The sequence below is a fragment of the Hemicordylus capensis genome, chromosome 3 (assembly GCF_027244095.1).
Source record: "Hemicordylus capensis ecotype Gifberg chromosome 3, rHemCap1.1.pri, whole genome shotgun sequence".
Lineage (NCBI taxonomy): Eukaryota > Metazoa > Chordata > Lepidosauria > Squamata > Cordylidae > Hemicordylus > Hemicordylus capensis.
The window spans coordinates 140,453,902-140,469,894 of record NC_069659.1 but is presented as its reverse complement, the minus strand read 5'-3'; the positions used below and the strand labels follow the sequence as shown (position 1 = coordinate 140,469,894).

At 43.6% G+C, this 15,993-nt stretch overlaps 1 protein-coding gene across 4 annotated transcripts in view; it reads right to left on the bottom strand.

Annotated features, from left to right (window-relative positions):
* Positions 1-15,993, bottom strand: part of ADPRHL1 (ADP-ribosylhydrolase like 1) — a 71,411-nt gene that overhangs the window by 40,979 nt on the left and 14,439 nt on the right. For all 4 annotated transcript variants that reach the window (XM_053308180.1, XM_053308182.1, XM_053308181.1 and 1 more), the window contains exons 3-4: positions 7,436-7,561; positions 5,167-5,307 (exon numbers count right to left, since the gene is read on the bottom strand). In XM_053308180.1, coding sequence (XP_053164155.1) covers positions 5,167-5,307; positions 7,436-7,561 — 267 coding nt within the window. The remainder of the gene's footprint in view (positions 1-5,166; positions 5,308-7,435; positions 7,562-15,993) is intronic.

Sequence of the window (15,993 nt, the reverse complement as noted above, 5' to 3'; positions counted from 1 at the left end):
TTTATTTTTTCTTGAAATTTGCAAGTCATCAGCACATGATGATTCAGAGCAATGAGAATGAGGCTAAAAGTTACACCAGTAATTAAAATTTGAGAAGGTCCTAATTTCAAGAAAGACAGTTATGCCAAATATCCAGGGAGATGAGAGCAGTTGATTAGTGGTGACTGAGATTTTCATATCCCTTGATGCTCTGTTATTTAGATTTACTGTTTTGAATTTGTTTTATTTTAAGCTGATTTTTATTTTGATCCGTATTTTGCTATGTGTGCTGACTGGTCATTGACCGTAATATTAAAATTATATTATATTGCCAAATACCCAGGAGTAATTAACCATGACCTTTTCACAAACAGGCACATGTATAAACATCTCACCTAACAATTTCAGACAAAGGAGGAAAATGTGGGAGTACTTCCCTGACTTAAAATCATAATATGGGAAGTTGGCCTATTGTGTTGTTTGTACAAGCCAAACTATGGAAGCAGTTATATTATTTTTATTCATTTATTCTTATGTTATGTCTTTCTTTCATAATAAAGATAGCTGTGAAAAGCTCCTGCCTGCAACCTTAGAAAAGCCGCTGCCAATCTGTGTAGACAATACTGATTTAGATGGACCAATGGTCTGATTCAGTATAAGGCAGCTTCCTATGTTCCTAGCCCAAGGCAGCATACATGGAGTTCCCAGCCACCCATCCAGATACTGGCTAGATATAGAACTTCTTAGCTTCAGCAAGTAATGCAATCAAACTTTACTGCTTGGCCAAAGACTTTTGCATAGAATTGTTACGTATGTGAAATTCACAAATATATAACATAAGTATTTGTTCTTTTCATACATGGATGAAAAGTTCAAATACAAAGGTAAAGTAAAACACAAATACAGCAATACAATCTTCAGAATCATAAAATGCAGTGCTTGACATCCTAACTAAGCTATGTGAGAAGCAGCAATACTCCTAATGCTTCCAGCCCTCAGGGACATACTTTTGTGTAGTGCAATGTGCTTCTAGGGGGAAAGGAGGTCATTGAAATCCCACCTCCTCATGTGAGCACCAGTGCTTGATAAGTCAGGACGCCTAACCATCTGGAGTTCTGCCACTTCTGATGTAGCACTGACACTTCCTTAGTCAATGTCAGCCAGTATATAGTCAGGATGTCAGTCAGTATTCAAAATCAAATCATAATGGCATGCATTTTTCAATGAATTTGTAATAATGCCTGCCATGGCAAACAGTGAGACTTTATGAGTAAAAAAAGTATCTAAATCAGACAAAATGTGACATATCTTCTTTTAAATGGTTCTAAAATTTCAACAAGCTAAAATTGTTACAATACATTTGGAACACAGTTGCAGTGGGCAATATAACAATGTGGCAAATCTCCAGTCTTTGAAATTTCATAAATGCAGACACATTGGACATGGGGAGTATGGGGATATTTGCCTTTGGCCATATCCACTGTATTGTTTGAAAGCAGATTACTGGGAAAGACCAGGAGACTATATCATGTACCCTCTGACTATATAATTGCATAGTAAGAGTGGCACAATTTTTACATGGGACAGGACTAGGCATTAAAAGGGGAAAGAATATTAGAAGAATATGGTGATGCTTGCTGGGCAGATTCAGTGGGTGTGAGAGGGTTTCCCCATCTTTCTATTCTTCACTGCAAATGCCCCCTGCAGCCTGTTTTAAATATTTTTTCCTAACCAGATTCTGAAAACAGGAATAAGCTCATAGGGGAAAACTGCAGCCTCTGGCCACATACCCCTGTGTTTAAAAGGCATGCCCCTCCCCCCTTACTTTCACTTTCTTCTAGAGGTCCTTTAGTGGTGAAAGGGCATCTGGGACTAGTAGTTTATTCTAGGGCTGTAGTCATGGCTAGAGTTTAAAAAACAAACAAAACAACCCCACAAACCACAAGGATTCAGCCGTAGCTTCAGTCAGGGGGGAAAAAAAACTGCCAATCCCACTTAAGGGCTCCTAGAAAAAAAGTTTAAGATAATGACAAGCATGTCTTTTAAACATAAGCATTGGAAGAGGTTTATTTGCTCCCTCTGCATCAAGGAGTGTGGGTCCCCCTCCCCATCAAGCAGTGTGGGTTCCCTACCCCTGCCCAGTAAAAGGTGAGGAGGAGGAGGGTAAACGAGGTGTGGGGAGAGAGGTCTGAAGGACATGTTGGATTAATGAGGCACACAGCATGAGACTTACAAAATGACAACTCCTGACAGTGTCACTGTCCTGTTGTGTCATAACATGTCAGAATCTGACATTTTGGGCTGTGCACAGGCTTAGCAGCCAAAGCTGGCATTAAGTTTTTTGGCACCCTAAGTAAAATACTGCAGTGGTACTTTCTCTCTTACAGCAGATCTATCATGACCCCAGCCCCGGGTAGTAGTGCAGAATCTGATCCTGACTGAAGGGGACAGGACCTGCCCAACCTCATGCTCTGACACCAGGCTGGAGCGTGAACCTTCCCTGGAAACTAAGCCCTCCCAATGAATCAGTCTCTTCCTCACCAAGTACCCAACATTCCTCCAAGTCTAAACAACCGCACTGACAACAGACTAGGAGTGGAGGAAAGCAGAATAGAGGGCAAGCACTAGACTCCAGGCCTACCTCTTTCAATCTCTCTGCTCTCCAGGCACAGAGACGAAGTCTGTGAGTTTAACAGCATTTAAGACCTCATTCTACCTCTGGCGCTTTTGGGACCAAGTTGTTCACTGGGAGCTATCCAGGGTGCTACAACTTCATCTACCCTGCTCTGCTCTGCTCTGTTTCACCTCACTTTGCCTCACAAGTCCTCATTTCAGGACACAATAAGATCCTGGAAATCCTTGATCTGCCACTCAGTCCAAATTTACCCACCCGAACCTTAGTTCAAAGCCTGTTTCCTCACAGGCACGTGGCTCAGCTGCCCACTACTGAGGTTCCCCTCTTATCCCCCTCGCTTTCATGCTGCCCAGGTACCATGCTGTTACCTACTTGTTCTTCACATTTGGCTTTGGGCCTATGGCTTTCTTTCTCTTCCTGCTCTTTGTAAGGGCTGATGGCTAGCACTTCCTCAAGGGTGACTCCAGAGGCAGGGCAAGTGCCACCTCAGACAAGTAGTTCCCCCCCATACCTGCCCCCATTTCTTTTCAGAAATCTAACATGTGGAACATAGCTTGCCCACCCAGAAATGCACTTTGCCTTTCCTTGCTTCCTTCCGGCATCAGGCCCTTTCCACTGTGCTGTTCCTGAGCAGAACACTCGAGTGTGTCTTGGCAACATTATGCATCGTCTTCTGTTGCATACAGCAAGCATCCTGCCTTTTACAAAGTGCTGCCATAAGCAATCACTTTATTTGCAGTAAAGCTGCCCCTAAGAACAGCAAAGTGAGAATATGCATTGCAGGACAGATTCTTAGTGGATTTGGTATACTTCTGATTAATAGAACAGAAGTGCAAAATAATGAGGCTTCTTTAGAGATATAGAATAAACTATTAAACTGGATAGCTCCCTTAAGCAAAAGAATTCAATCTTGTTTAGGAGAGGGTTTTTTTTTAAAATACCCTTTCCCTTTTCTAAAATACCACTGTACACAGTGACAGTGTTACAAGCTCATACTTCAATTGGCTGACATATTTTACGCAGCGATGGTGCTGCATTGATAGAGTGACAGCATCTGTCTATCAAAGGTAGACTTACACACATTAATCCTGCACCTGGTCTGGTCTAAAAAAAAATGGTTTCGTTAAAAGTTGAAGAACTCCTATAAAAGGACGTAGTGCCTTTCAGAAGTCTGTTACTTGTTCACACATCACTGCACTAATTAATGGTGTGCACAGCTATGTCACAGAAGAAAGTTGAACAGTGTGCAGTTCCCTGAGCTCCTAATACACTCTAAATTCCAGATAAAAAAAGACATCTGAAGTCACAGGAAGACAAATGAAACAACCAAGTCAAAATCCTACAGCATAAACCTTGAATGTTTCTTCTTATAATGTAGTTTGAAATTTATTATTTATTTGATGTATTTGTATATCGCCCACTACCGAAGTCTCTAGGCAGTTTATAGCAATAAACAAACCAGGAAATTTTAACAATTAAAACATATTTTAAAATCAAATTAAAATACCCATAAAAACTACCAGATAGCCAAAAAGCTTGGCTGAAGAGAAGTGTCTTTAGTTGTTTCCTAAAAGCTAACAGGGATGGAGCAGCTCTAATCTCAGCAGGATGGTGCATTCCACATCTCTGGGGCAACTACAGAGAAGGCTCTCTTTTGAGTCTCACCAGACAAACTGGCAGCGCTCTCCAATGAAACTCCCCTGAAGATCTTAATAGGCGGCAGGGTTCATAAAGAAGAAGGCATTCTCTTAAATACCCTTGGCCCAAGCCATTAAGGACTTTATAGGTAATAACCAGCACTTGGCATTTTGCCTGGAAACCGATTGGTAATGCACAGTGCACTGCCTTAGACCAGCCAAGACATTATGCCATCTACCCGAGTATTGTCTAACCTGACTGGCTCTTCATATCATGATTTCAAGCAGAGTTACCTGAAACTACTAGGGATTGAACCTGGGATCTTCTAGAGAGCACATGCTCTTCTGATGACTACAACTCCCATCATCCATCATCATTCCATGGGAGTTGTAGTCCGACACCTGAGGGCACAATTTTCAGAATCCCTGCACTAATGGGAGAAATGATATACTACAAAATTATGATTTATTATGCATGTTGAGTTTGGCTCCAGGATATTTTAAGGACCACCATCTTCCATATGCGCCTAGTCAAGCACACTTTTCAGCAGCTGAAGTGCTCTTGATTGTGCCAATGTCTGACATTTGGCAGGTAGTATACAAGACAGCCTCCCCAGCTGTGGTGCTTAGACTGTGGAATGCCTTCTCCAGCGAAGCCCTTTCCAGCAAGTAATGGTTTTTGAAAAGCGCTTTTGACTGGAATTAATTGCATTCACTGTTCTGTACCTTTTCTCTTGAATGTTTTAAATTTTCTCTAGAGGCTGTTTTCCATTGTTTTCCACTCGTTACGCTGGTTGTTTTTAAATTTCCTATTGTAAAACTACTTTAAGGGCCACTGATGGAAAGGCAGGATATAAATTTATTCTGAGAAATAAATCAATAGGTTAAACCAATAAGCAAACAAATGAATATCACCTGCCATGTGCCGAATGGTCTTTTTGCAGTATTCTTCTGCCATTGGGACAACCTTCATCATTTCTCTTCCCCATTGTACCAGCGGTTTTCCTTGTATTGCATATGACACAAACAAGGCTGTGCACAGCGATCCCAAAAACCCTGAAATTAGCATATAGAGGTAATTATTGCTATGGTGGAAAATGGGGTCACAGCTCACGAAATAGCAAAAAGAGAGGAATTAAATCCATGGGTGCAGAAGTACATTAATGTATTGACTTTCAATCAATATTTTTGTACCAATAAAACCCCAAACAAACATTCAGACGTGGAATTATATGTGGAATATATGTATTCCATCTGTGGAATAATGCACTCCATTATGTATTCCTCAGCTCTCTCTAGATAATAGTACATATGAACACAGAACATAAGAACAGCCTTGCTGGATCAGACCCAAAGCCCATCTAGTCCAGCATCCTGTATCACACAGTGGCCCACCAGATGCCTCTGGAAGCCTACAGACAGGAGTTGAAGGCATGTCCTCTCTCCTGCTGTTACTCCCCTGTAACTGGTATTCACAGGCATCCTGCCTCTGAAGCAATCTCCCTCTGAAGATGGAGGTAGCTGGAGGTGTGCTTTTTATCCTTGAGAATGCTTTTCATCAATTTGCCTGGAACAGACGTTAAGGTAACCGGCCTGTAATTTCCTGGATTGCCCCTGGATCCCTTTTTGAAAATGCTTGTTACATTTGCTACATTCCAGTCCTCCAGTACAGAGCCTGATTGTAGGGATAAATTATATATTTTTGCAAGGAGGTCGGCAATTTCACATTTGAGTTCTTTAAGGACTCTTGGATGGATGCCATCTGGCCCTGGTGATTTGCTAGTTTTTAATTTTTCCAGACAGTTTAGAACATCATCTCTTGTCACTTGTATCTGATTCAGTTCTTTAGCCTCCGTCCCAGGTATATGCTCAGTATCCTCTGCCGTGAAAACAGATGCAAAGAACTCATTTAGCTTCTCTGCAACTTCCATAAGGATATAATCCTTATGGATTAAGGATATATAATCCTTAATAATCCCTTTCACTCCCTCATTGTCTAATGGTCCAACTGCCGCCCTGGCAGGTTTCCTGCTTATGGGCATTTTCCAGACTATGAGATTTGCAATGGGTAAAGCATTGCAAAGTGTGATGGACTAGTGCAACGGTTTAAAACCAAGAGTAAAGCATTATTCAGTGCTTCATTGTAGGCTAGTGGCTATTCATATTTTCCGTCCATTGCAACGTGTTTTCAAGGCAGGATGGTCTATATTCTCCTTGAAACATATTTATCTGCCCCTCGTCCTGCTCCATTTGGGCCAATGGAGTTGCTGCAGGGGTGGGTGGGTGTGATGTGAAAATTTTTTGGTAAATTCAGTGGGAAGCGCCGTTCCAAAACAAAACAAAACAAAAAAGAGGGGGGAATGTAGTGTATGAGGAGATCCTTCGGAGTGATAAAACGAGGGAACTGCTTATTGCGGGTGCGGGGGGGGGGGAGAATCCTGAGGTGAGCTCCAGCTCCTTCCTCCTCCCCTCCTGCTAGCTGACTGGATGGCCACTTCAAGGAAACTGGCAAGGTCTCCTTGCATGTGCAAGGAAATCAGGAAAGCCTGGCCATTCAGTCAGCTAGCAGGAGGGGAGGAGGAAGGAGCTGGAGCTTGCTGCTGTCACCTGCACAGTGGACTTAGAGGTTTAAAAAGGGGGCACCATGACTCTCACCCCCTTGCCCTCCCTGCAACTGCAGCCAGCCACCACTGCTGTGCTCCATCCTGCCACCAGCAATCTTTAGGGGCAAAAGGGAGAACTTTCCCCTCACCCGGTCAACCCCCCCCGCAACTACTGCCCTGTCGTGGCTTCCCCCCCAAATCAAAGTAAAAGGGGGGGAATGCCCCTCGCCCCCACTCCCTGGAGCTACTGCTGCCGCCGCTCCTCAAATTTTGCTGCTGTAGGCAGATGCTTCCTCTGCCTCTGTGTTAATCCATGCCTGAGGGGAAGTTTTAAGCACCCCCACCCCCCTGCCATTTTTTTCTTGCAAGTGTTCCTCTGCCCCTGGATTTGACCTACAAGGAAAACATTGATTTGTGTAGTTCCACTCTTCATATAGCCATTATTCACACTAGCACATTTGTTCTGAGATGGTATAGATACATTTCAAGTGTTTTATCACAAGAGCTGTGCAAACTATTCATTTGCTGAATGCCAAGCTTTATACATCGGAACCCAACGGGTTCATTTCCCTGGATAGTACCTGTAGGATGATTGTGAGTCATTCGTCCAACTTCAATGCTGACTTCAATGAGAGTTTCCAGCCTCTCAGGCTTCCAATATTTCATCCCTAAGCACATGGCTTTTGTAGCTGCTCCGAATCCTGAACCTATATCAACGAAAGTATTGTAGATGTTTTAAAAAGGTCAATAAGCTGTATGTTAACATGTGAATTATATTTTATCCAAGCAGATGTTATTAATGAAGTGAATATTTAAACAAAATGGAATATTTGATGCAGTCATTTTCTACAAGACATAAAGCTGTATGTGGCAGAGATGTGGAAGGCTTACATCCCAGTTAGTACAACAGAAGAAGTTCTGTTTGCACAAGGAGGGAATACATGCCATTATGCTCCAGCCCCGTGTGCCCTCCTCAGGATCAGATGTCGGGAGGTCAAAGAGGCAGAGCAGAAGTAAGAGGGCCTGCAAAAAAACAAATAAATCCCTTCCTCACTTGCATTAATAGAACTTAATGCAAACTACGAATGCAAACTACCAGTTGTGATAGCATCATGCTATCACTAGTCATGATTGCATTTTATTATGTCATTAATGATTATTATTATATGCAATCCTGCCAAAAGGAATCACTTTGAATTCCTACTGATGCAGATGTAAAGCATGTACCTAACTCTCCCGTTGAAATCAACAGGACTAAAGCTTCACTAACAGCTTCACTGTTGGTTGTACCTAATATGCAAAGCTTTGTCAATATATGCATTCTTATATTTATTTACAGTATTTCTATCCTGCTTTCCCATCAATAATGCTTGATGTGATTTACATTTTAAAAAGAAATATTTATTTATTTAACACATTTGTATACCACACAAAACACAGGTCTCTGGGCGGTTTACAACAAAACAATAAAAAAATAAGAATAAGTAGTTTATAAATACCGTGTTTCCCCAAAAATAAGACAGTGTCTTATATTAATAGCCCCCAAAAATGCACTAGGGCAATTAGTGGCACATCAGAAATTACTGCTAGGTCTTACTTTCGGGAAAACAGGGTAAGTAGTATTCTATAAATAGTAGTTTATAAGTAAACTAATATGACAATTAATAAATAACAGATTCACAAGAATTATAAAAGCAGTGGCAAAATAATATTGAGCATTAAAAAAGCCTGAGAGAATAGTCTTCATTTGACACCTAAAGGACAGCATCTGTACCTAGCAGGCCTCCATGGAAAAAGAGTTCCAATGAAATAAAACCACTACAGGAAAGCCACCACCCACTTAACCACAAAAGGAAGGGGCTGCTAAATCCTCAGCATGGAGTCACAGTCAGGGTTTTTTCTCCTAAATACTATGCAATTCTTTATAGCCATGGCACAGTTGATGGTTAGCAAGGGTTTATGAATGGATCAATGTATAGTTTGATTATTGGTCAAAGTACACAGATTTAGTCTGACCAACATATGTGCCCACAAGTGGACCACTGAATCACTCGCAAGACTGGGATTCTTGTGTGTGTCCTGTCCATCAAAAGACAATTGCAAAAATATAAGCTTAAGTTAGGGACAAAAAGCAATTATTTAGTACAGCATCCCTCATGCAAAATGTTTAGACTCAGGTCAGTAAAATATAGCTTCAGATTTAACTAAACATATATCCCAAATATATATGTATGCTAGTTTTATATCAGGCTCCTGCTAAAGAATAATGGAATGACTACTAAAGCAATCTGTGGCATAGACATGTCCCTTCAGACCCACTGAACTGTAAAAACTGGTGTTAGAGTAAGTTGGCAACATGAAAATTCACTTTTCATCTTTCAGTAGGATTAGAATTTATTTCAAGATAGATGGGAAGATAGGAATTTGGGGGAATTAAAGATTCCATATTAAAAGGAAAGGAATGGATGAGAAGCATGGCTTAATTATATTTGCACAGTTATAGTTAAGCTGGAGCGTGCTTTCAATGTTCCACCATTATAAGCTCTGAACATTCGGTTGCTTATATATATATATTTTAAATTGTCCTATCTGCCTACCCATCCGCACACATTCACTAGGTGACAATAGACACCTTCCCTGCAAATCTGGTGAAGATCTGTTGGGAAATGGCTTAGATCAGTGTTTCTCAACCTTTTTGGAGTCAAGGACCGCTAAATTCTTCGTGCAGAGTTTCAAGGACCGCTACATTCTTCGTGCGCAGTTTCCCAGACCAGCAATTAGTAAAGGGGTTTCAAGTTTAAGTCTGTCTGTCTATCTATCTATCTATCTATCTATCTATCTATCTATCTATCTATCTATCTATCAAACTTCTGTACTGCCCAAAACTTGCATCTCTGGGCAGTTTACAATTAAAATAATATAAGCATTAAAATCATTAAATTTGGAATCTTTGGCAAACATGGATTATTAGGGGTTCTCAACTTTGGGTCCCCAGATGTTGGTGGACTTAAACTCCCATAACCCCCAACCACAATGGCATTTGGCCATTATGGCTGGGGATTATGGGAGTTGAACTCCACCAACATCTGGGGACCCAAGGTTGAGAACCCCTGAATCTAAAAGCCTGGGTGAACAAATATGTCTCCAGTATGTCTTCAGTATGTGTGGGGTGTGGGTGGGGATGCTTGTGATTACTCAATGGAGAGGGGATGTTGGGCCATTAGAAAAATTCAAAAGCTACATGGGGCCAACAATAACAACACATAAGCAAGCTTTTGAATCCCCCAAAACTCTTCATCAGGCTGGATGTCAAGCAAAGCAAAAAGGAGGTGAGGAGAGAAGAGCTGGGCAAGTTGTCAGTAGAGCCCGAAGTCTACAGTTTAATCCTCTCTTGATGGAGGTGGAGTTTTAGCAGGAGTTGTGTAGTCTCAGGGCCGGATCCAGACCACGTTAGTCAGGACCACCCACTGAAATTAATTTAGTCAGCTCTCATTTGTGTCAATGCTGCTTGGTCATGATCACCTGGCTTGATCTGGATCCTGCTCTTAGATGTGCACGTTGTGAGGCGGACCTAATGAAACTCGTGCAGCTCCTTCAAAACTCCTTAAAAACAGTTACGTGGCAGGTGCTGGGAATGGTTTTTAAAAAAAATATATGGTGAAAGAAAATGCAAAGAGAGTAGTGGGGACCTGGTGTTAAAGGGAAGGGGGCGATTCTGAGATGGCAGGGGGCACGGGGTGTTGTAGTGGGGGATGCCTTGTCTTCCTTGCTGGGGAGACAAGGCACTGTTCAGAGTGGGCGAGGCAATGGTGCACTGGACCAAGCTTGGAAGGTCGCCTGGGTTCAAGAGCTGCCGCCACCGTGCTTGCGTGTGCCAGAGTGTAGCAGGTGTTCTCCCATCCTCTCTCACAACGCACGCTTCTGTGCCCCCTCCCAACTCCCCTGTGTGCGCCAATCACACCAGCCCCCCCCGCTTTGGGGCCACGCAGCTCACGTGGTTCCACATGCTGCCCATGCGTTGCTGCGAGGCAAGCCAAGGCAGCCCTCCTCCCTCCCTCCACCGCTTAGTCCTCACCGCAGCATGATTCCGGTCAGAGGTTGCCCCCCCTGCCCGGCGAGGTCATAAAGGGGACCATCGTCTTCCACTGGTGGTGCAGACCAGGGGGTTACAGGGGGCCAAGGGACCACAACACCCTACCAATGCAAGAGGGAAACAGCGTTCCCTCTCAAGGGGCCTTGGCAGCAACAGGCATCTGGGTTTAAATCAATCAACCTTTGGCTGCAGACAATGAGCATGCAAGAACCAGCAGCCCTTCAAGTGGCACCCACTGCCATATGACACAAACTGGTAAAAAGTACTCTTTCACTCCCCCCCCCCATTCTTAGGCAGATCCTCCTTTGCAATTATACCCCCGAATTGGCCTGCAAACTGGTTCTTAGAACTGGAACTGGTTCATTTTGAACTCAGACCAGCATGCCCCTTTGTGGGGCTGGGCCGGTCTGAATTCATACTTTCAAAACTAAGCCAGCTCGATTTAAACAGTAGTTCCAGCCTTTAGGCTGCATGCCAGAAAAGTGCCTTTTTATATCCCCCTGCGACCCAATTGATTGTTATTTTACAATTGACTAGCTGACCGCCACATAAAGCATCTGTGCACTCTTTGGGGCCGGCTATCTCTCCCCACCACCACCTGGCCCAGTCTCCGGCCAGGCCCAGGCTACCAGGTTGAGTGCCGCCGCCGAGGTGCCACCGCTGCGCCTGGGCCCACCGCCGCCTCGCCTCTGCGGCCACCCAGCTGGCCAATTCTCCTGGGTGCACCTCAGCCAATCAGGCACCTCCGCCACTCAGCCAATCAGCTAAGTGCTGGGACACACATTCCAAGGCACACCCAGGAGAATAAATATAATAGAACCTCAAAGTTGGATTTTTTAAGAGGGAGAAAAGTGAAATTTCAGTGCTAACAGAGTCTGTGCAGGAGCAAGTTTGAGGTTACAGTGCCCACAATAAGGACTGCTCCGTTCTGGCATGTGCGCCTCACCCATTCCGGCGTGCGCTTCGTCCCAGCCCTGGCGTTCCCTGCTGCCTGTTCCCCCAGGGCTCAGATGATCTTCACACATGTGCCGACTCCGCACATGCATGGAGGCCATCTGAGCCCTGGGATGGGGCAGCTGGCAGGGAACTTTCTCACCTGCTGCTCCACTCCAGCACACGCCCCTCACCCTTTGGGTGCATACCTCGCCTGGCTCTGGCAAGCTGGCATTCTTTACCAGCTGCTACAGCCTCCACTCCCAGGACTGAGATGGCCTCTGTACATGTGCAGAGGTCATCTGAGCCCTGTGGGTGGGGCAGCCAGCAGGGAGTGGCGAGGCAAGGCACATGCTGGAATATGAGTGAGAGTGAGAGAGAAAGAGAGAGAGTGGTTGTGTGTCTGCATGCTTGTACCTGTGGCTGCGTGTGTATGTGTATGTGTTGTTGTGAGCCAAGCCTGATTTGTATACTAGATATGCTCTGGAGCTAGCATATGAAATTAGGCTTGTTTCACCAATGTCACAAAATGACCAGTTCTTTATACGGTGACCGTATAGAGATATACGTATATATAGACCGTATATAGACCGTATAGACTGGGCACAAAGGTAGAAAAAAGACCCAAAATACTTTCAAACAATTCAATGGGCTTTATTATAGAAAGTTCCTCATCAGGATAAAATTCAAACAGGTCATCCAAATTAGACATGTTTCCGATTCAAGGTGTAGTGTAATGTGCCTGGCTATCACATGTGTGTGCAATTAGTAATTTCAGCTGTCTAGCAAATCCTAATAAAACATTTAGAGAGAAACAGAGAGAGAAGGAGGAAGGGAGGGCTTAGGAAGTGATTAGTAGGGAGGAGGGAAGGGGGAGCAGGCTGAGCTGTTCATTGAATAGGCATCTCACCAGGTTCATGAAGAAGGCTTCAAAGGACTTGTTCATTGCTGGGGCTTGAGAGCGATGAGGCCTCAGATGGAAAAGCTGGTGCTGGATTTCACAGACAGAGTCAGCCCTTGATTCTTCACCTCGCAGCAAGAATCACTGAGCAGTCTCTTGTCTGCAGGTTCCAAGCCTCTGCTAGCTGCGCTAGTAGCTTCCAAGCCTCTGCTAGACAGCAGGCACTTGGGATACACACATGAGCAAATATTGCTTGTTAGGCAAAGACTGCTGATTTGCCATGTCCAGAGACCCCTTCTTATAGTTGTTCCATTATTTGATCTCCATAGAGTCTATTCAAATATCATCATCCAAGGTGTCAATTGCTGTTACCCTCCAGATCCTGTCTTCTAATTATTGATATTGGTTCAGGATATTAGGTCAGTCCAGGGTAAACAGAATCTGGGTCCCATCTCCCGTTTGGGCAGAGTATTGTTGTACTGACATCCCCAAGCAAATCTGCATCCCTTGAGCTTGTAAATAGGCATCTTCTTTTGTCCTCAGATTTTCTGACGCCTGGTCCCCCGAGAGTGTTAAAAAGGTGTTAGGAAAGAAATATCTAGGCTATAGGTGTGAGAAATCAGTTAAATCATTTTCTTTTGTGTGTATCTACCTAGGGTGGAATTCTAAAGATAGCATAGTGTATAGTACATAGTACATAATACATAGTATAGTACATAGTACGTAGTATAGTACATATGTACATAGTACATAGCAGATATTTCCTCAGAAAAAGACAGGAATATCCCCTGGCAATTCAAGACAATTCCCTGGATAGCAGAGCAATCACCCATGATTGGTGTAAGCTCCACAGTGATAGCATTTGGATATGTGTGAGATAGGAAAGCAATTCTGGTCATTGTGTCTCTCTTTTCACAAACATTGAGAAACAATGCTGGATTGCCCCTACCTTCACAAGCAATTACCATCTGTCCCAGAGGCAAGTCATTAGTCCTGGGTGTCATGTACTGGTCAGTTCATCTGAGTTCAGGCATTAATTGATTCCTTAATAAAATGGAATCAGACACAGGCCTGGATTCCACATAATTCTGGATTGGTAACTCTGGGTTTAATGTTGGAGTCAGGGTGTCCACAACAGTGTGTGTGTATCTGTCTGTGTGTATATCTGTCTCTGTCTCTGTCTCTGTCTCTCTATGGCATCACAGCCCTGGGCAGGTTCAGTTCCATAGTCAGGTTGCAGGAGGCCCAGGTGCAAAATTTGGAGCACAACCCCCCAACAATTTGCTGACCACATCCTCCCCCTTTGCTCCCTGCTTACAATACTTTTTCTTTTGTTTCCCATTACACTGTCAGTAATGCTGCTAAATGAAATGGTCACTTGTGTGTATTCTGTTTTCTTCATAGTTTGTTCAGGCTCTTCTAGTTTCTGTTGTCAACTCCGCAGAGTCCCTAGGGCTGTGCTTAGAGCAGCACACTGGTATGTGTTGGTTGTGTCTCCATAGTGTCTAATCAGATTTTATGTTTTAGAACGCCTGGAAATGCAGCAATCCAAAACCCTTCAGTTTAAAATTAGAGTTAAGCTGCTTTACATTTTCACTCGTGTCATAAAAACAATGGAAATTGCAAAAGGTTCCCATCTTAACTTCCATGCCATATAAGCTGTAAACACTTTGAACAGTCTGGGATATGATAACGGCTGTAGGACGTCTGTGTTCATGTGGGTCAGGGGGAAGCAGAAGACTTGATTCATAATTTTTTCTAGCTGTTATTTTGCCAAGCTGTTTTTCTTTGACAGCACCTTTTGTTGACACTGGAGTCCTTTTTGCTACAGCCCATCAGAGCTTTCTGTTATGGGATCCTATTTCAGCGATGCCAAACTTGGTATATAATTAATATGGCAAAATGATAGTAATCCTCATCTACATATTACGTCACCTAATTCCGACTGGCAATGATTAGGACCTTCTCCCTTGTGGCTATGTATATGGCTCTTGCTCCGGCAGCAGGAAATAAAAGAATATTTCAAGAAAACTAGGGAACAAGAAACCATGGGGTTCCTCTTTACTACCCCACTGCAGTATGTGAACTGGCCCTGAGAATAACAGAGGTGAACTGGAATCCCAAATTACTAATGTAATTGTGTGTGTGTGGTGGTGGTGGTGTTACTTTACCTTTAGAGATATAGATACCTTCTCAAACACCTTCTCAGAGTTCACTCAATCAACTAAGGTTGGGGGAGAGACAGGGCTGTCCTTAGAGAGCCCGGGTGGGGTACGGGGTCTGGGACAAATCAGCCAGTGTGTGGGCTCCTTGTGGTTAATTCTAATGGGGGTTAAAAGGGTGGGGCCCAGGGCGGTTGCCCTGCTTACCATGCCCTAAGGACAGCGGGGGCGGGGGGGGCAAAGCATGTATAAGCCAGATAGCATGCATAGCATGAGCCAGATAGAGCACAACAGAAAGAAAGCAGGCTGTAGCTGCAAAGTTTTCCTTTCCTTTCCTTTCCTTTCCTGCAGATGTCATGCAGTGCCCAAAGTGGAGAGGGGAGAGGAGCTGTTCTGTCAAGCAAGGTTTATTGCCCAGAGACAAAAATAATCATAGTATTGCATTGCAATGTTTATGCCATGATGTTGCATCAATATATGATGCTGGTGTTGAGAGGTTTCATGTCACAGGGATTAGTGTCCTCTCAGTGTTAGATCTGGGTACTCTACCCTGTGAGATCATGATGTCACTTAATGGCACAACTGCTTTTCTAAACTGATAGCACTGAAGACCGGAAGACACAGTCTCCACATAATGTTAGTCTTTAAGGAGCCACATTACTCTTATATTACTTTTTTCCTAGAGAATATGTATATTACCTTTGGGAGTTCTGCACTGCACACATAAAAAGGCAGGTACCACAAACAAGTACATTTATTTATCTTGTGGAGTTCTGCTTTGGCACCTACAGGGAGAGGCTTCTCTTGCATCCAGTTTTGCAGGTGCAGCAAGCTGATTTCAGTAGATCACCAGACAAAATGTTCAGCAAGTATACAGACCCTTACATGAAACATGACAGATCCTGAAAACGAATAGAACATTCCAGGACAAAAATCTGGACCAGAAGGCAAAATGCCTAGCTCTTTAAATAGACATTAAACTGGGCAGAGTTGACTTACGAAAGGACGCAGTGCCCTTCCAAAGGAATTCCTGGCAGCTCATTTAGCATT